Source organism: Rhopalosiphum padi, chromosome 2 (assembly GCF_020882245.1).
Source record: "Rhopalosiphum padi isolate XX-2018 chromosome 2, ASM2088224v1, whole genome shotgun sequence".
Lineage (NCBI taxonomy): Eukaryota > Metazoa > Arthropoda > Insecta > Hemiptera > Aphididae > Rhopalosiphum > Rhopalosiphum padi.
The window spans coordinates 51,600,482-51,622,989 of record NC_083598.1 but is presented as its reverse complement, the minus strand read 5'-3'; the positions used below and the strand labels follow the sequence as shown (position 1 = coordinate 51,622,989).

The window sequence follows — 22,508 nt, the reverse complement described above, 5'->3', positions numbered from 1 at the left end:
GTTCGTTTTGTTTCTTTGAATTTTAGTTATTCCCAATTTTATAGATACAATGTATACAGTGTTGCCAGATTTTGAAATTGTAAACATCGTATGGTTTTATCAAAAAGATCGTTTATTTTTGTTCAAATTACGACTATAGATAATAATATAGCGTATAATTAGAGTATCTATAGTAGTGGTTCAAATAATAAAGTACTACAAGCTACAGCATGGTCTTAGAAAATCTTCTAAGACCGTGCTCGTGCTGTACAGGGTACATTAACATTTCTGACGAGCAAAATAATAAGTCATTCACTTATTTATAAAAACGTATTATAACAATAAGCAGTAAGTACATGATTATAAATGTATAATATAACAAAACAAATTTAAATTATTATTATCTTTAGAATTCATGTCTGACTCAAGGAATATTGTATTTATGACCACAGATGTCAGGTGAATGGTGATGGCATTAACCGAAAGGTTATAACTGTAACGTCTGCAACAAAAACTGGTAACCACTTATACCGATCTGGCATATCGACTAAATATTATGATCAATAATTATTAGTTCGTACTTCGTGATAATACGCTCGTAATCAGTACATTAATATTTCGGTCATATTTATATTTTATAAATATTAGATAGGTAAAGATACGTATATTATGTAACGTGTGTACAACTAGTTGTATAATATTTGTACCTTTCTAATATTTATGAACTCCCGTCTTAATTAATTTTAACTATTTCAAGCCTTTAGTTCGGGATATTCAAGTCTAAATTTTGTATAAATTAAGATGCTCAATTAACCGATAACATTGCACGTAGGCGCATGTAAAATGTTATATGTTTTAAAAATTAAAATTACATTTTAGATTATAAAAAAATAAGCTTACATTTTCAATTATACTTTGCGCATTTTAATCTGAAAAAATATTGGAACCAAATAAGTGAGTTACATAAAAAATGTCGTTATATATTCTCGAAAATTTTAAAAGAACGTTTATAAAATAGTAATCAAATATAGTTATTTAAGTTCAGCTTCAGCATAATATTATATAATATTTTAATATGTGTAGTATATGTTGAATGTAACACGGCGAAGTGGGTATGCAATATTGATACATACTCGCAGGATCAGCTATTTCCACAATATTATTATAATATTAATAATTTGTATTTTATCATATAATATCATTATTGGTTTAATTACATATTATAATATAAATTGATGATGAAGTGTAAAGTAAACTATATTCAGTGTGATGTCTCGTCAATTCATCGTGTCAAGTAAGTCGTGTAACAGCTTATTGTCGTCAATTATTCATGTTGTCAGACGTCAGTTATTTATTATGAATTACTCAGTTCTATTAATCGTTTAAAAAGTAAAAAATTCTCAATTTTTAGCATAAATATTAGAGTGAGTTGACTTACTAGTTAGTATCACACGTAGAGGTAAAAACAGAGCATTGTTAAGAGTTTAAGACTTTCGTTGCTATTTATATTTTAATGCGAGGTATAATACTATAATGGACATTTTAAAACGTAATATTTTACATGATTATAACTTATTTTCAAATTAAAACCTTTAAATAAGTCAATGGGGTGCCCTAGATATTTACATGCGTTTTATACATCAATCTCATATTGGAACTAATACACAAAATTGATTCTGCTGAACGAAATTAGAAATGTACCTACGTTTGAAAATATGGATAAAAACACATACATATTTGTATGCGGGTATGAAATCTTCTTTATAATGAAATCCAAAGGTATAATAGAACAATAAAGTTAATGGTTTTTAAAAAAAATATTGCAATAATTATTAATTATTAAATTTATTATTATTTCCTTTAACCTGAGAACCGTATAATTAAGTGGAATATGTATAATAATAAAGTAATTTTATTTGTATGCTAATATATCTATAAACTAGCTGTCTTTGTGCACTTCGTTGCTCATTAAAATAATAAAATTAATAATGTTTCTTACATAATATTATGATGTTATTTAAACTTAGTTCAATCCGTTAAATTGCTCGTCGTTCGCAGACGACACGGCGATATTTTTATACCTGTATGTGCATATTTGGAGGTAAATAGGTAACGTAAAATATATTTTCAAAAACGTTATTATAATTTTGAAAAATGTTATGTTTTCTTTTAAATGAATTACTTTGAGTTTATAATACATTTAATTATTACACTATATTGATACATTTTAGTCATTGCGCAACTGTATACAATATACATTTTATATATTATTAGAGATTATCACAAGATTATAAGTTGATAATATATTATATAATACATAGTTTGTTGACCTGAATATTAACAATTTACCTTATGCCTACTTTATTATAACATTAATGAAATATAGTTATTATTCATAATATTATTATATAATTTTAACTCATTCAAATCTATTTCCAACGAGTACCTATACGTTAATTAGTTATAGCTAAAGACCAGATTTTTGTGCAGTTAACGCCTAAAAAACGTGCAATTAAAATGCTAAAATGTGCAAAATCGTGCAAAAACAAAATTTTTAGTATGGGTACTTCAAATTTTATTTTTAATACTACTTTTTTTTATAATGTTATTATTTATTAGTTGGCATTAACTATCATATTAAAATATAAGATAAAAAAAAAGTAATTTAAATAATAAACTGACAATATGTATATTATTATTTAACATTACAATATTTGATTAAAATTTAAGTAGTGGCCCTCTTGAACTGGATTTGCTTCAAATAGCTATAATATTAATGAATTCAGGTATAACCTTACATATTATAGGAAATATTTTTAAATTAAATAAACTGAGCAAATAAATATTAATAAATAATTATAAATATTTTAGTAAATAAACCGACTCAGCTATAATAATTAATAATAAAAATAATAAATAGTCAATACATAAAATAATTTAGACGAAATGTGAAAAATGTCAAAATAAAAATTTAAAAAATCAATAAAAATAGGTGTAATAATAAAAAATAATTAATAATTAAGACATAACATTTTTAAAAAATGATAAAAATATAAACTTATGTTTATTATATTCTATTTTAGCTTAATTTTTGTGGTTTAAATTTATTGGCCAATGCTTTTATTGCTTTTAAGTATTGCAATTTTAAAACTTAATTTGTGTTTAATGTATCAATTATGTTATTAATAAAATGTATTCTTATTTTTTGTGGTTTTCCTAATTGTTTTGGTTTCTATTTTGGATGATCTAATTAATCTAATTTTTGAGTATTACGGAAATCGATAATCTGAATGTATGTAATTTGGTCCGGTAAATTATATCTGGCGACAATTGATCTGCAATATTTGATCCGGTTCAAATAGAACCTGTACCAAAAATATCCTGCTAAGTATTGATATTTGTAGTTTCATAGTTTTCTACTGTATTTTTAAGACGTTGATGAATGTTTTTATATTTCCTTTTTTTTGTAGGGTTATTTTCACCCAGAATAATTTTTTCTAGTTTTGCTTCTTGGAAATCCTGTTCCTGCTTCTATTAATTTAGTTTACAGATTTAAGTACATCCCGTTTCATATTTCATTATTGTGTGACATCAACTTTTATATGACAACTTTTTATACTCGATACAACCCAATATTACTTTTGTTTCGTACCATCGTACCCATCATGAATACTATATAAAAATAACCTTTATTTATAAGCATATTTATGCCTTTTTGGCTTTTTATGAATGTAAGTGGAATTATTTAATGTTAACGTTACTTATACACGTTCGCATACGGTTAGGTGTACACCTATACTAATATCGAAAAAACGGATATTACGCTATCTTCGTCATAATAATAATAATGTATATCTGATAAATCGTTGAGAGCTAATTAGATTCGTTTATTCGTGGCTTTTCTGACCGTTTTGTGTACATAAGGTAATCTTTATTTAAGGCGGACTATTTGCTAATTACATTCTATAATATTCTACAATATTAGAGCTTATTTTTCTAAAATTATAATTATAATTTTTATTTATTTGTATTTTATATTTATTTGTTACCGGACGTTTTTTAGCACAGGATATTTTTGGTACAGGTTCTTTTTGAACTGGATTAAATGTCGCGGATCAATTGTCGCTGGTTATTATATACCGGACCAAATGACGGGTCACCCGATAATCTAAATATGCTATAAGAGGTTAGAAGAGGCAATTCGAGTGTCACCCAAAATACAGAGTACTATTATCTTTATAAACAAAATAAAAAATCCTTAATTATTAAATAAACTTTATAATAAAAAAACCCTTCAATTCATGTCAATTATTTGACAAACCTTTGAAATAAACTGTCAATAAAAAATAAGAATAAATTATAATTACTTGAAAAAAACCTATGATTGATCATTTATTCCTCGGTGACTTTAATAGTCGAATCTTGAAACATAATAAAATAGTAACTAATATTATAGTAACTAATTAAACATTAGTTTGAGACTAAATGTAAGACTTGCTTATTTACTAGAGTATTCCTCTTTTGGTATATTATGCATCAGTGGCATAACTAGAAACAATTTCGGAGGAGGTTACATTTTTACAATATATATACTTAAGATAAGTATATAAGTTATTAATTATTATACTAGGCCTCGAATAACCCTCCCCCCCTGGTTGTGCCACTGTTATGCATTCAACATTTTCCAAATATTGTGTGTCCTAAATTCTTCTAATGATCGCTATTGTTGTTTATTCTCTAAAAACAAATAAAAAGCATATCATGTATATTATATTCAAATGTATAAAATGTATAATATAAAAAATTTTATATTGTATTAATATGCTATAACTGGTTCATTATTTCGCACATAAGATATTTAAATACTTATAAGTTATAAACTTATAACTATGACTAAAGACCGTATTCCCAGGGAATTGTATCTTTTTATGGCGTGTTTTAAATTCTATAGAAACAAGCTACAAATCCAAATCAAGATATGTAGATTACTTTAAAGAAAGTTTTATGTTGCACAAAATTGCACGTTTCGGGTTTTTTTTTATAAAAATGTACTTTTGTATTATTATTTTTAATTTAAAGAATTGATAACTAATATAGAAGATGACACCCAATCGTTCAAAAAACTAAAATCCATTAAATCCATAAATACTACATAATTATATCTGATTTATAATTTATTCGATCACATTTGTCCCAATTGCCAAAGTTAATTACAAAACTTGAAAAACAAAATTCTACTTTAAATAATCAAATAATTATGGTTGAAACAGTAAGAGATGGACTTAAGACAATTGAGAATGAAAAGGGACAAAATATTATTCTATGAAAAATTCAAATCCGGAATACAATATTTTAAAACTATACAATGATTCAATAAATGAAAATTACGTAGATTTAAAAGAAAATCCTGCTATTATAAGCTGTTACTAACAATGCCCAATAACAAGTGTCGACGTAGAACGAGTGTTTTCACAGTTAAAACACATATTAAAAAGACTTAGAAATGTACATCATTTCTAATGATGAGGCAATTCAATTGAATGCTACTTTGGAAATCGGGATGCAATTTAAGTAATCTTTTTAAAAAAAATTCACAAAAGAAACTCGAGGGTCAGATGGGAGAGGCAATTCGCGAGCGCCTGTATTTTGGGTTTCTGTCACTTCTGAGTATAATTTTACAAAGAGATAAGAGAAAAATTATCTGAAATTGCCACGCTTATAAGTCTAATTTATGATAATCATTTATTGTGTACACTTAGCAATAACTTATTGATGTTTTTGACTTAATTTTATGCACACTTATTTTTCTAGTTATTCAATAACTTATAATAGAATTGAGGTTTAGAAGTATATATATTTCATTTATTTATTTGGGAGATTTCGTCCACTTTCACAGGGAGATTATATTGTTTTATCCTTAAAGTTTGGTAGGTAATGTATCAATCAATTGAAAAAACTAATAAACTTTTAGATTTCTTGATTAATAATAAATTATTACTAAAACATTTTCACCAAATTATGTTTTACTACAACTAAAAAATATTTGAATCTATTGCATTTCAAAACTATTACATTTTTTTTAAACAATTGGAAAAATTTAATTTTCATCATTAAACAGTATCGCTAATTTGATTATTTTTCAGCATTGGCTTTCGATCCTCGTTCTACGAAAATTGTTATCTATTATTCATTATTTTGGTTAAAAAACCGTTTTAGATTTGTTTCATACATTGATTTCTTTTAAAGATATAGTGCAATAATATGTAAAAACGGGATAAAAGCGTCCCGCTTGAAGTTTGTCGGAATTACGGGACATAATGATTAAAAAAGGGAGAAAAGTGGGATGTCTGGTTATCTTGATCTATGAACAAAATAGGTTTAATGGTATCAAGCCGTCAAGCTGTTGGTCAGAAAAATCATATGGATGAGTTTACGTAAAATGTATGCATCGTTGGTCTTGTAAAGACTTTACCGGTAAAATATAAATAAGTTATAAATTAAGATATTAATATACATATTATATTAAATCTTAAAACTTATAAAACGATTACATTTTTGTATTGATTTACGTTTTTATAATTACATATCATAACATGATTTAATTATGACTTTCTGAATTTCAGTTTTCAATGTTTTTATATTATATTTCAGTGACGTATATAAGCTGGAGGTTATGGAAATAATTCGTTTATCCCACAGATGTAAATAATAACTTATAATTTATAAATACGTATATAAAAATATCTTTTTTTTTAAATTGTTTTTCTTTATTCGCAGTATACCATTTATACCCATGGGGGCATGAAGCACAATAATATGGTAAGTGAAGGATACATATTTATTTAATTATTAAACATATTATGATAATAATAAATACGTATTTACAGAAAGCTTTGATGTAAGAAGTCATTCATTAATGATGACACGGTATACGTAACGGTCGCGTGTACAAAGTACAGGCACCCAGTGGTGTAGCCAGGGGGGTTAGATGTTGACCCCCCCATCACCCTCCGGCCGTATTTTTATCAAAAATATAATATTTATAATATAGGAATACAATCATTTATTCGTGGTGAAATGTATTCTATTATGCCGTATTCACGTTATCGACTGCACTGGTAATAATAATCATTATCATTAAATTATTTTATTATTTTAACACGGTTGTAGATTTATTTTATTTTATTACTAACCACCCTCCCCCCCTAAAAAAAATCCTGGCTACGCCACTGCAGCGACCGGTCTACGCCTTATTAACCGCCATCACGGGCAACGACGACACGACACTGTCGACTCACCCCCCCCCCACACGCCGCAAAGGCACAGCGTGGGACGGAAAACAAGTCGGTCCTGACTCGTCAACAGTCTCGCTCTCTTGCGTTTTCATCTAATTATATAGTTTTGTATATTTTTTAATCGTTCAGGACAAATTTCTTTTAATTTTAGTAATTTTACTCGAAAAAGTGTTACTTGTGAGTTTAGCTTCTTAAGATATAAAGAAGTTGGATATCAAGGGAGTTTGGAGTGGAATCTCTTATAAATATTACATTCTTCATTGTATAGGTTTAATTTTTAAATCTGTATGGTGCGTAGGTTAGGTGTTAAACTTAAACCATTACTGATTTTTCAAATAATAGTGTTTTTGATAGTTCGAATTTTGTTTAATTGATTTCGTAGTTTTACTCTAGATTTGAAAGTCATAAGTTCACCAAATTGGTTTAAAGATTAGTTGGTGTAGTAGAAGTTTTTTACTTAAATTGGTCTGTTTTTAGTTGAAATTATTTGTTTAATCATATACATTGATGTATGATATGTATTTATAAGAAATGTTTTGTGTTTTAACTTACAAAAATATATCGTAGTTAGAATCATAATATCATGATATTCTAGGTATCAATATATTTTATAGCTTATTGATTAAGTTATAACATACAGCTATCTAAAACAAATATTTAAGAAATACTTTCTTATGTTTTGATAGTTAAAGTATTTTAAACAATACCTAAACTTAAAATAATATTATGATCTTAAATAGTTAACTGTAGCATACTAAACAATGATTATTTACCTTAAATACTAGCTAATGGAATACAATTAATTGTAGTTAAATTAAAAATATATAAATACTTAAAATTAAATCCCGTACAATAAAAGCATATAATTCAAAATATTGTATTTTTTATCAATTTTTCTTTAAATTAATGGTCTATATAACTAATTTGTATTATTTATCATTTATATTATTTATACATTATACGTATAAATATCACACTATTCATACTATAACTACACATTGTTAACCAATCTCATTAATCATATAATTCAGACTAATAATTCATAAAAGTATCCTGACTTTGAATTTGATTCTGAAATATATACGAGTTAGATAAATAATTGAAATTTTGAATGGCTTATTACATTAACTTATTTTTTTTTTATAATTTAAATAAAAATAATTATAGGTACCTATTAAAACTTAAGTAAAATAATTTATACATCTAGGTACCTAGTATTCTAATAATCATTGATCTAAATAGATACCTGTCTATTTAAAAATTAATTTGTTACAGATATTTAATTTAAATAAAAACGATAAATAAATATCGTTTATAATTTATTTGTTAATACAGTAATAAATGTATTTATTATCATTAATATCAATTATCAGTGAAATACTAGTAATAACACGCATATAATGATTATAATATGCTTAATAATTAAATTCCATTGTTACATATAGTTCTAATATATCGCTATATTAATGCAATATAGATCAGTAGAACAGATTGTAAAAAAAATATTTTAAAAAAATAATTAAAATATATTATAAAATAAATTATTTATACGAAATTCAAAGATTAAATAGTTATAAATCGTAGTAATTATTTATTTATCTCTAAGAAAAGAAATGTAAATAATTTAACTCATGGTGTACGTATAATATAGAAGATTGATTTGAACAATTTCATAATATCTATGCGTACACACATTTACGTAGAAGTACCTATACCTGATTAAGGCTAAATTACGTTATTCAATTTAAAAATGGGGGCAAAAGTGTATATTATAGTGAATTATCATATGATGTGCAATCATTTTGTAACAAGTATCTTATTTTTGTTTTGGTTTAAAATACATAGTACATTTTATATTTATACACCTTAATAGTATTGTTATTCAAAGTTTATCCCATTTAAATATTATAATAAACATTATTCAGTACCTATATTTAGTACGCATATTATATTTAGTACGAATTGTACATACAGAGCGATTCATTTTATACTAGATACTCAAATCTAAATGTTGAAAAATTCAATATAATAAGCTAAGCGCATTCTAAAATTAAACATTAATTTGTATTATAGTCTATATTATTTTAAGCTAAGATTTTTTTATATTTATTTAAACATCCTAAACATGGCCTGAAACAAATAAACTAGAAATAATTTAACTAAGTATTTTAATTTCAAGAATAAAGAAATTTAAATTAAAATAAAAGAATAACATGATAAAATTATTATTTTTTTTAATTTTTGGTATTAGAGTTTAAACTAATTATTATAATAATGCAGTTTATTTTTTAAATGATTTACCAAAGTTTTTAAATTGTTAAACAATTATGTTTTCTGACTTATTGTTATTTAATTTGTGTGTAATAAAGTAGTTATTTGTTATTCATAAAGGATCAAATATTATTTTAATAATATAATATCTTAAAATGTTATTTTCACCAACTTTATAGGCTAGATTAGTGTTAGTTTTATTATTAAGTAAATAAGGATTACCTACACCATACATTATATTAAAAATGATATAATTATACCTATGCTTAACCAATTCAGTTAGCTAAGTAAATTTTCATTAAAATGTACAAATATTGTTTATTTTATTCATTTTGTATAGGCAAAAGTTAATTAAATGCTATAATTTTAGTTGTATAAAAAATAGATTTGTTCTAATTATGTTATTAAAAAATATATTATGCTATCACAATACTGGTTTTAGGTTCATTGACCTGAATTTTTGTTAGCTGCAATAAATTAATACATATAAATAATGTTATCTGAATTAGATTTTTACTTAGATTTGCACGTTTATCGGTTAATTGTATTTATCGTATGTACTTAGTATGTACCTACATTATTTACGTCTAATGTTTCTTTTTAAACCATATTCAATATTTTGACATTCGGTTCATACTCCATCGAACACGCGTTTCATTCAAAACACTTCTAATCATAATTAATGTATGTATTCTTTGGGTTCTATAAAATTAAGGTTAGTATAAAAATTCGTATATGTATGTATTCATTTTTTGATTATGTTCTTATAAAATTAATTTGTTCTTAAATTTAAAAAAAGTATAATTTATGTTATCTTAATTTATTTTTAAATTATATAAATCATAAACATTTAAAGATATTGCAGGTTTATATTTAACTATTATCTATAATCGACAATTAAAATTAAATTGAACATCTGTTCGGATATTACTAATTTAATTTAAAAAAATAAACTACTTTGTTTTTGCTATAAATAATAATAATAAAAATATCATATTATTTTAAAATTAATGGTTTTATTGCTCCGCTCTGAACATAAAATAACGCAATGAATTGTATTATTAAAAATTAAAAAATATAATTACCTAGTATAGTTTTTAATATTTCGTTGTTCACAGTTTTAAGGAAAATATGTGAACATTGAGCATGATACTAAATACGTATGAAAATAATGCAATTAAAAAATAAATAAAATAATATGCGAAATCATTCAAACCTTTTGCTCTATTTAGATCACCAAAACATTTTATTCAAATAAAATAAAATTATATTATTCAAATATGGATAATTTATATGTTATTATAATTAATATGCACAATACATGCTGCTCATATATTCTACGATTGTAATATTTAAATTACCATTATATAGCTCCATGTTAAAAATATGTTTTTTTTTTTTAAATAACATTTTTTACAATTAACAAAATTTTAAATTATTTTTAAGGGGAATCTATTTAATGGGGCACGTGTCTGCACAAAACCATGCATTTATCAATATTCAATTCGATTATGTGAAATAAAGTGATTTTTGTAAAATATTGGACATGTGTGCATGTGCCCTTTCTACAACTAGCGATTCACGTACATATCACATTTTAAATTTAATGACACTATAATTGGTGATTTTATTAACCTATAGAGTTGGGGGATCAATTTTTTATATTTTATACCCTGATGCCAATAAAGCCTGCAAACGCATATGATTTAACATGCAAATTTTAAATAAAATGCGTCTGTGGATAACTGAAATCGTAATGATTTTATATAGACCAACCGATATGTAAATAAAAAATGACAAGTGCTAGATCATATAAATGCGACGAATCATCTATATATTGTACAGGATGAACATGTTACTGTTGCTAGCGTTCTTAGCCGTGCAATCATGTCCCGGAATCTTCGGCGCGCGGATTTTGGCGGTCGAACCTCACGGCAGTAAGAGCCACTGGCAGTACATGAAGTCCATACTGGATTTGTTGTCCACCCGACACCAGGTGACGGTCATTACACCGCTACCGGCCGGTGATCGGGAGAACTACACGGAAATCGACGCGTCACAGGTGTTCCCCGTTTACCCGGTGATGGACACGGTGTACATGATCGAGCAGTTCGGTTCGGTGGTGAACATGCTGCCGCCGGTGCCAGAGCGCAGCCTCGAGCGCGACATATGCGACGCGTTCTTCGACTTCGGCCCTATCAGGGACCTGTTGCGCCGCGGCCCCGACGGTCGGTACGACGTAGTGTTGCTGGAGCCGTTCTACTCGCCGTGTCTATCGTACCTGGCACACAGGTTGCGCGTGCCCGAAATCTACGCGATCCCGTCGTCCATGATCACGCCCATGGAAATGTTGATATTCGGCACCGATCCCAATCCGTCGTATGTGCCCAACCTGCTGTACAACGGCGCGTCCATGGACGGTTTCGCACAGCGGCTGACCAATGTGGCGCTGTTCGCGTACGTCAAGATCGTGCCGTGGCTGACCAACGTCCGGATGATGTACCGCGAACCGAAACGCTACGACGTGCCCGGAGTTCGGCACAAGCCATCGCTGGTGTTCATCAACACGCATTTCATTACGGAATCGCCACGACCGTTTCCGGTCAACATGATACAGATCGGGGGCATCCACCTGCGACCTCCCGGAGTGTTACCGGACGTGAGTAATTTACAACACGTATATTATATTATGTATTTGCGTAGAAAATGAAATAAGAAAATGAATCTGGTTGGTAATTTGGGAGGGGGGAGGGGGTCAAAAGTAAAAAAATTTCAGTAATATTCAAAAGCGTCAGGAAAAATCTTAAAAAAGTACCGGAAAACGGGAATTTTTATGCATAACCAGTTCGACAAAATTGAATTTTTTATTTTGCTGTAACTCAAAAAAGGATGATTGTAAATACTTTTGAAGTGACTACTTGATTTTTTAACGATATTTGATAATCTAAAACCATAAGCATGTAATTGTTACATTTGTTACATAATATAATAAAGTAACTGATATAGCCACATAATAGTGTATGTCAATTTAATGAAATACAAGTTTATACAACTAGACGACTGATCATCGATTATGTACGTGTTTTATTTATTGATTCAATTACGGACGTCGTCTTTGTCGAGACTCATTGACTTATAGTTAAAAATTCTAACGCAACCTTTAATGAATCCATGTAAAATCTAATATTTAAGACTGACAAATCATCTCCGTTAAGAATCGTTTTTCGTTTACAATGATATCTGTCATTGCATTCAAATTTAACACATCCATTATATAGTGACCTACTCTCCATCTCTACTACAACTATATAGCAGAACGATATCCACTTTCCTACCATTTTTTTTAATTATTTGTTTTTTATACTTTAGGACATACTAGAATTTATTGAAAATTCGCCACATGGAGTAATATACTTTACATTTGGATCCGTGTCATCAATGTCAGCTTTGCCAAAGCACATTAAACAAACATTCATTGAAGCATTTGCACAAGTTCCTCAAAGAGTATTGTGGAAGTATGACGGTGAAATAAATGGATTGCCTGAAAATATAATGACAAAAAAATGGTTCCCACAACGAGATATTCTTCGCAAGTTCCTAAAATATTGCATTTTTTAAAGCAAATATTAATTATCATAATTACATTTCAGTTCATCCAAATATAAAGTTATTTATAAGCCATGGTGGAATATCTGGAGTGTATGAAGCCGTAGATGCTGGAGTCCCAGTTCTTGGATTCCCTCTTTATTATGATCAACCAAGAAATGTTGGTAATTTAGTGGAAGCAGGAATGGCATTATCAATGGACTTATTGACTGTTAATAAAATTGCGTTTTTGGAAAAAATTAACGAGCTAATCAATGATAAAAAGTACGTGAATTTATAAATTAAATAAAAAGAATTCCCCTTTGATCTGTTTACTATCGCCCTAATAACCTATCTAGTATCTACGATCTACCTAATTCTATAAGTTACTTATTGTTAAATATTTAATATATTGCTTATATTTTTTTATGAATGATTTTACTATAATGACTGCGTTATATAATAATATTCATATTTGTTCGTTCTATTACCATTAATAATAAATCAATAACAGATTGTTTTTATTTAACTCTAAAATAATAAATAAACATACAGTTTATATCTATTTTTATTTTAATATAAAATAATCTTACTGTCTACAGTTTAAAATGTAGAACACTTAGATAAAACACCGATTGTGTTTATTTAATCAATAAGTACTTGAAACGATTGTTTATTTTATTAACAATGGGTATCATCCATACATAAATATAATCCAATATTCCAAGAACTATTATTATGTTATTCGTTAAAAATGTCAAGTATACATATTAACCACTATATTCTAATTGTTTATGGATTAAATAAATAACTTTATTTTGATTTAAAAATTTCTACATGACGTAATATTTCTTAAATGTAAATTAACTTATTTAATAGTGTATCTAATTTAATACTTTATTTATGGTTAAGTACAATTAGATCCCGATTAAATTAATAATACACACAAATAATTTATAGTTAAATTTTGAATAAGTACCTAGCTCCTAAAAATAAACGGATTACATTTTTTTTTTTGGAAACCTTTAAAATCTTTAAGGCTGTTTGTCCAGATTTCAGTACTTAAATAAGTTTTTAATTCTTATGACCATTTATTATCCTAAGTTGTGTACTAAATAATGGTTACAGTCGTGATAAACATTTTATTTTCTTAACGTGTACTTAAAACCTTATATCTAATAAATACTTAATTCATACTTTGTTTATAATTGATACATTTTATATTTTTGAATTATATTATTTTAAAAACGAAAAATTAATCCATCACTATTTTTAATTTATAGTTACTCTCACCGTGCAAAAATCGTTTCGAAACGCTTCAAGGACCGCCCAGTTTCGCCATCAGAAATGGTTAACTACTGGTTCGATTATGTACTACGTCATAACGGAGCTTACCATTTAAACTCTAAAGCTCTTAAACTAACTTGGTACCAATACTTACTGTTAGATATAATTATTGTTGTAGTAACATCACTTATTTTTTTTTCGTACTTTACGTATATCCTCTTCCATTGGTTTCAAAATTATACATTAAAGTTTTATGAACTAAACAAAAAGTTCATTACCATTAAAAAATAGGTAGTTAATAATCATATTATATATTTAGAAATAATTAACCAATGGCTTATAACTTATAAGTTATAATCTAAATACTCTAAATTGTATTCATACATAATATGTAGTTTTCCTTATTTCTTCATTACTTCATTTTATAAACATTCCAAAGATGATTAACATGAAAGTCATCATCTAAAATATGTATTTACGTATGCCGTTTAACTTGTTCCTATATAGGACGCATTTTCCATAAACTTTATACCTCATAAAATGCACTTAAAAGTGTATCACATAGAAATTAAATCATATAAAAATCTAAATTTACTGCAAAGTTTTAAATGAGAATAATAAGAACTTATAAAATATAAATAGTATAATCAAAATAAAAATAATATCCAATTATTTATAAGTTATAAATAATATTTATTATTGTTTATTGAATTCAAATTTAAAATATTGTAATTTTTAAATAAATAAAAGTTAGTTATTTTGATTTTCTGATATAATAATTTATACGAATTAATATAATGTTTTTAATATTAAAATGTTAAAAGTTACATATAAAATTTTATTAAATTTATAATGTCTATTTGAGTATAGATTTTCTTTTAGAATTAAGAGGACGCAACACCCGCATGTGTTGTCTCCGTCTTACAAGTATATAACAGCAAATTTAGGCTCAGCAGATAATGTTTAGCTCCGTGAGTTTAAAAATTAGAGTGAAAGATTTATTATGAAAAACTTGATGGTAAGAATATTATTTGTGTTTGTATGTTAGCTTTTTATGATTATTCAGTTTTTAAGTGAGTTATGAGTATTTTTAATTTACGCTATATTATATACGCATAACTCGCTAAAAAATTAAACTATCATAAAAAATCAACAGACAAATATAAATAATGTTCTTACCATTAAGTTTCATAATAGGTCGATTCACTCTAATTTTTAAACTCACGGAGCTAAACGTTATCTGCTGAGCGAAAATTTGCTATGTTACGTACTTGTAAGACGGAGACAACATATGCGGATGAGCGGATGTGACGCCCTCTTAATGGCTGATCATTTAATAAATCACTCTTACAGTCTTATCCAATAATTTTGTATTTAAGACTAGATTGTACTTGTTTATAGGTTCCTACTACAGTAATTTATATTATATAGTTTTCTCATTTCCTGTTAGACGACTAAAAACAAATATTTCTCCACCTCATTTTTTCTGTACCGCAACTTTTATCTTTTAAGTATTAATTATCAATTTTTTTTATTATATATAGTATAATATAAGAGTGTTTGATTAAAATTTTTCTCAATCGTTTTAGAAGTATCTTCCTATTGTTATTTTATGTTTATTTAAATACTCCATACAATCTCAAATGTATACCTATTACTTTATATAATGTATATTATATAGGATTAATATATAAGTTTATTTTTAAATGTTCACATTATTTTTAATATTTGTATTGTTAAGATTCAAATAAATAATTTTACTCATCAGTCAACAACCTATATATGTACATAGGTATAAATTTATAACAGATAGGAAATAAAAACAATTTTGTTTCTATCTGTTATAAATAGTAATATTATAAATATGTAACATTGTATACTTAATATAATGGGTGATTTTCTTATCGAATAACACTCATAATTTCAAAATATATTATTGTTTTTGAAATTTTTTTTTTTTTGCATAATTTCTAGTCGAAATAAAATAACATTTTTTAATATTTCCTAACGCTATAATTTTTTAAGCTTTTATTCTGTTGAATGACAATATACATTTTTAATTTTGTATTCTGAAATGGAATATTTATTAATATTTATTTATTTCGTATTTTTCGGAGTAAAATTGATATATAAAAATCGAAATTCGGATAAGTATAGTTAATGATTTATAAGTATGTTAAGTGAAATTGTACAGAATGGCGGGATAAAGGGATAGGTACCCCGTAAAATATTGGTCTACATCTCCATTCACCAAATTTTTATAATACTTATAAACTTATAACTCATAAACTGCTCGACTAAATTTCCAAATTTCAATTTTTAAGCTTTTATGATTTCTGCTTCAGGATATTAAATTAAAAATGTATATGTTCATTCATTCATAAAAGTAAAAAACTTTAAAAAAAATATAACGATATAAATCTTGTTTTATAATTTAAACGGGAAATAAGACAAGTGAAAAACCTTATTTTAACACTTATAAATTTTGAAATAATGAGTGTTATTCTATAGATGAATGATCCAGTATAGTTATAATTTATAATTATAGACTAGGTATATAGTGAAAATATGATAAATACAATATAATTACTATAATACTATATACAGTAACAATATACTAGGTGTATACTTATAATAACTAAACATTTAAAAAAATAATAATTAGTGAAAAATTACATATTATTGGTTTATAGAATTTTCAGTTATTTGAAAATTCCACATTACATATTTTTTAAGGGTTTTCGAGATTTAATAATTATAAGATCTTATCGTTTTGGCAATATCCAAAAATAGACAATCAAATTTCACTTTGGTGATTGCCAAGTGCATACATATTGATTAGAAATTATTAAAACATAATACCAGTATTTACCTTTCAGTTTGTATAAATGTAAGCTGCACTGTTATTACGATGTGGCATTTATTAATTGTTTTAAGTTTATTATAACGAGCAGAGTGATCGTTCCGTAAACAAATGAAATACAAGAGTACTTAAAAACATTCCATTGTATATTTTATTTTCCCTTGGAACTTGTTTACAACATATTCATATCTAAACCAATCAATTTTTAAAACGTATTATTCATTCTCCAAGCCAACAAAAATGATTGTTTATTAAAATTATCTTTTAATTGATTAATTCTTTAAAAATAAAACATTTAATACATTTTTTAAAGGATTTAAGTGTTATGTAGATGATATATGAAGAGGCTTGCGTGACTGAGCTCAAACAATAGTTGAACATCACGTTATAACTTTGTGCTCGTGTTGTAATTATGGAATTAAAATACTCTCCAAATGGACAATAACATAATACAATAAAGTCAGCTCCATAATTTTAAATCAACAGTTAATTCTAAATTGTTATTAACATTTATGTGTGAATTAAATAAATTAAAAAAACTTTAAATTATGAAATACGTTTTTAGGGTATCTATGCTTTTATTCGGTACTACACTTACAAAAAACAACTCTAGATCCATTCTAAAAAAAAAAAAAAATGAGAGTTGTGTGTGTGTGTAGATGATTAATTGGTAATTCTATATCACCCTTTTATGTTACATCGTTAAATAAGCGAGCAATTATCATGCTTTATAAGCTTGAATTTCGATTATAAGTATAACTTATCGTTAAAATTACGATCAATATAATACATTATAATATAGGTGCTTAATCCTAGAGCATACTTAAATTGGAAAAACCACTATGATTTGGACTTGATTTGTCCAATACATTAATTTTTCTTTACTCATTTAATCCAAACCAAATTTGAACTATTCATTTTTAATAAAGACTTTTTTATTCAACAACTAAATCGGGTATACCAAAGTTCTGATAAAACAGAAAAAAGTTTCAATTTTCGTAGTTTAGGCGTTAAATGCTAATTTAATATACTTCATTTTTAAACTCATATATTCAATATAAACTTTCTGAAGCTTAGGTATATATAATAAAGAATAAATTGACAATCTAGTTTGAGTTATAAATACAACAACTTACAACTATATGTCTATACTCATAGAGTCATAGCACGATTAAAGATACTATCTTTAATCGTGTTCTATAGTAATGTATAATTAATAAATAATTATACCCGTCCCCAGTTATCATTGTGATTAGTATCCGTATTTTTTACTCTTTGTACTTGCATGACGCATAAATGCAGAACGGATATTGAATAGTATGTAATATGTATATATATTATATAAATATTATACACTTTGCAATGCATTTAATACTATTAATTAAAGTATATCCAGTATTAACATTTATGGACAATTATGATTTTTACCTTATGTATAAAAATATTTCTTAAGCTTAATGGCTCAATTATGAATTACAGAACCAATATTACATTATTTAGTACTCCGTATTAACCTTCAACAACTCTATTTTTCATATCCATAACTAAATTACCAATATAACTTCATTTTGACAGTTTTTTAATAATTAATATTTATACATGAAATTCCGGAGGATTAATCATCATAATATAATCTTACAAAACAGGAAAACCTGTTGAAAATTGTATAAAGATGAATATTTTTAGAAAAAAAATATGATAGTATAATATATAGTATATTAATACCGATAACCTATATTTATTATTCAATATTAAACATAACAAATGTATTATAATAAATACTTTCAATCAATTCACAGGACCAACTTTTTTAAGTACTTTTATGATTACAAAGTGTTTATTGAGTATAGAGACTTAAAAAAATGTTGATCAATAAAATATACATATTACTGTAAAACAAAAATTTGCAACTATAAATGTATACATAAACATATTCACTATATGTATAATGTATATACTATATAGTATATTGTATATTTGTATTAGCTTAACTCGAACGAAACATCCTAAATAAGATCAAACAATAGGTAGGTAGGTACTCTAAATATTTAAAGTTGAGTGTGGTAACTAGTATAATTAAATAGTTAAATTAAATATCAAAAATTATTATTTCTGTGTTTAAAACTAAACATTTTAACCTAATTGCTTAGCGTTGGTATAAAATAAACGCTATTATAATATAATTTTTATTTATTCATGTTTTATAAACGATGAACACTGGAAAATGACATGTTTAATTATATATCTACGTATAATAATATATAACTACCTAGCTCAATAGCTAAATATAGCTATATATTTATATATAAATGAATAATTAGCATACTTTTTACCAACATCATTATTTATTCCAATTGTATTTGATTCTTGCAGATTAATAATCGATAGTATATATTTTTTTGACATCAGACCTTTTATAAATGCAGACATTGGTTCAGGAAATCGAACTCGTTTCTGATCAATGTCAACCAATACCCGTGATTACTGATTAGTTGACATTTAATAGAATATTATATAGAATAGTAAATTGCTCACGTGCGTATAATTTATTATATTATAATATTATATAATATCTTTCAATTATTTAATTTAATAAATACAATTAGTCTGGACGAGAAAATCTCTACAAATAATATGAGTATGGGTACAGAATATATTAAATCTAGTCTCCGTGGTATTGATTATACTTTTATAATCATACCTATAGAAAATGCACAAAAGCACAAGTTAAAAAAAATGTATTTTCATGGACGGCATTAATGGATAGCAGCATATTATCTCGGAAAATAAATTATAAAATATATTATTCTCACGTGACCAATTTATTATTCTATAGGAATTATAAAATCGATTTTATATGCTAATATAACTACGTTTTTAATAGGATATAGTGAAGAACTATAGAATGGTGTAACCTGCATTATGCATAATACACATAATACACGTAATACTCGTATACTAGAATGTACAACTAATAACTATATATAATTAACATGTATAGGTGCCCGTATAGATTATAAATAAATACCTACAATTTTCACAGATTTTTTTTGTATTTACCTATTACGTACATAATTATACTTTGTAAAAATTAATAATAATTCCAATTCAAGACTGACCATAATATATAGATATTTTTATCACAGGTTAAAATTATATGTCAATAATTGTAATAATATGAAATGGGTAATTTTCATGTTTGCGTACTTAAGTACTGCTGCATGTTTACTACAAAAATGAAATGCACGATGTTCCGTCCAAGTGTGCACTTCAGAGTAGATAGATATAAGTAGACTTATTCACCACCTAATAAATGATATATATAATAATGGTAAAACGTATAATATTTAACAGAGGTTTGTTTAAATTTTTTTTTTTATATAATTTTCTATTTTAATATTATTTTTAACACCATTTTTTAATACGTTCATTCACTAAAACTCGGCGATGAATTTGAACTCAATCTATGGAGAAGAGTTGGTTGACACGAAGAGCTTTTGTTCTACGTTAATAACGTTTTAATCAGATTCTTTAAATTGATCAAAAGTTATGTATGTTTTATATACTACTATTATATCTATTAGTATACTAATATGGTATATTATTAATTTGAGGTCTATGGTCTCCGTATATTATCGTTTCTATGATAACCGTTTTCAATTGTCAATATAAATAACTATATTATATTAGTTCAGTGCTCTATAACGTGTTCATTTTAGTATTTTCAAACATGCAGAGATTTTGCTCTGCATAAAGTATTTTTTTCGTAATTTGCTTAGATAACGGTTCTCCGTATATATTTGCGGATATTCGATCACTTGTATAGGAACATGTCGTTTTGTATCATTTTTTCAATTAGTTTGACAATCACTTCAATTTGTTTGGATTGTTGTAACTGTATGCCGTACCAATATTTTGGTAACGGCGCTGAAGACGTAATGAACTTGGGTATCTGGGCGCAGTCAAACACCAAAAACATCAAAACACTATTTAAACCGTAAGATATTTGGAATATTTTATCCCTTTTCCAAACAATCATATTCATAAAAACGTTATATGTTATACGTTGGTCTAAAACAACTTTACAATATATGTATCCTATTGTCATCGTGTTTGCGTTTTATATAGAGTTTCAGAAACCAAATCAACTGCAATGAATCTTCCTACACGGGGTTTGTATTATCCAGATGACATGTTTTTTACGAATTGGGTACCAAGCGTTCTCACAACGGAATGTTCAGAAACTCAATCATCGGTAACGACTTCGTCGGGTTCTATTTTAAAATGCACTTCAAAAACAAGGTAAGCATCAAAAATTCCAACTATTCAATTCGATCCCTATTTTTTTTTTTAGAACAGTACGATATCGAATGTCGACACATACACGTCTACAAAAGACTACGGTCAATGGACAAAAGTTCTCGGATGCCGTTCAAATGTCAACCAAAGTCCTCCTGCAAAAGACCTCGCGTCGGCGTAGTTTTCAAAAATCAACAAGTGTCCGTAAATCGACGCATGGGTACAAAAAATCGTCAGCAATCCATCAAAATATCGTTGTTAAGTCCAATGTCACTGCAACCACTGAAACTTTCTTTGACTACTATGCAGATAACGACGGAGATATAAGCTATAATTAGCTTTGTGAAAACTTTTACTACCTAATTATAGATTACTTCGCCGTCATCTGCATAGTAGTCAAAGAAATTTTCAGTGGTTGTGGCGACATTGAACTTTTCAACGAATTTTTGGTGGATTGCTGACGATTTCTTCGACCCTTGCGTTCGACACTTGTTGATTTATAAAAACTGTACCACCAGGCTCCTACGTAAGGCGGTTGGCCTAGGATGACAAGCTAAGAAGTATATAATAAACTGTCGTACAGGGAGCGGGTGACCAATATTATAATGAATAAACCAATTAACTTATATGCACATTTTAACATTTTTTACTAAACTTAAAAAAAATATATATATAGAACCGCAAAAAAATATTTTTAATCATACCTCAGTTCTAATTTATAGATCACTGACAGTCTGTAAAAATGAGAAGGGAAATGTTTTTTTGCACGAATCCAACTAGTGTAGTACCCTAAAATATCCCGGACACAATTAGTTTTGTACCTGAAAAACACCAGGACCCAACTAGGTTAAATAACGGTCTTCCGGACCCAACTAGTAAACGCAGTTCCGAATGTGCCAGTCTGACATTTATTATTTATAAGCTTATTA

General features: G+C 26.5%; 1 protein-coding gene across 4 annotated transcripts; it reads left to right on the top strand.

Moving 5' to 3' along the window:
- Positions 1-397: 397 nt before the first annotated feature.
- Positions 398-16,112, top strand: LOC132919614 (UDP-glucosyltransferase 2-like). Of its 4 annotated transcripts, XM_060981339.1 has the most exons (8): positions 398-496; positions 6,631-6,680; positions 6,757-6,798; positions 6,867-7,097; positions 11,391-12,204; positions 12,915-13,134; positions 13,196-13,415; positions 14,414-16,112. In XM_060981339.1, exons 4-8 carry the CDS (start codon positions 7,057-7,059, stop codon positions 14,706-14,708), a joined length of 1,590 nt encoding a protein of 529 aa, XP_060837322.1. In that variant the 5' UTR covers positions 398-496; positions 6,631-6,680; positions 6,757-6,798; positions 6,867-7,056; the 3' UTR covers positions 14,709-16,112. The 4 variants fall into 4 exon arrangements, with proteins under 4 accessions (XP_060837322.1, XP_060837325.1, XP_060837326.1 ...); XM_060981342.1 differs by lacking the exons at positions 398-496; positions 6,631-6,680; positions 6,757-6,798; positions 6,867-7,097 and adding an exon at positions 10,109-10,229 and having other exon boundaries at positions 14,414-16,111; XM_060981343.1 differs by lacking the exons at positions 398-496; positions 6,631-6,680; positions 6,757-6,798; positions 6,867-7,097 and adding an exon at positions 10,109-10,260 and having other exon boundaries at positions 11,414-12,204; positions 14,414-16,111.
- The last annotated feature ends 6,396 nt before the right edge of the window (positions 16,113-22,508 follow it).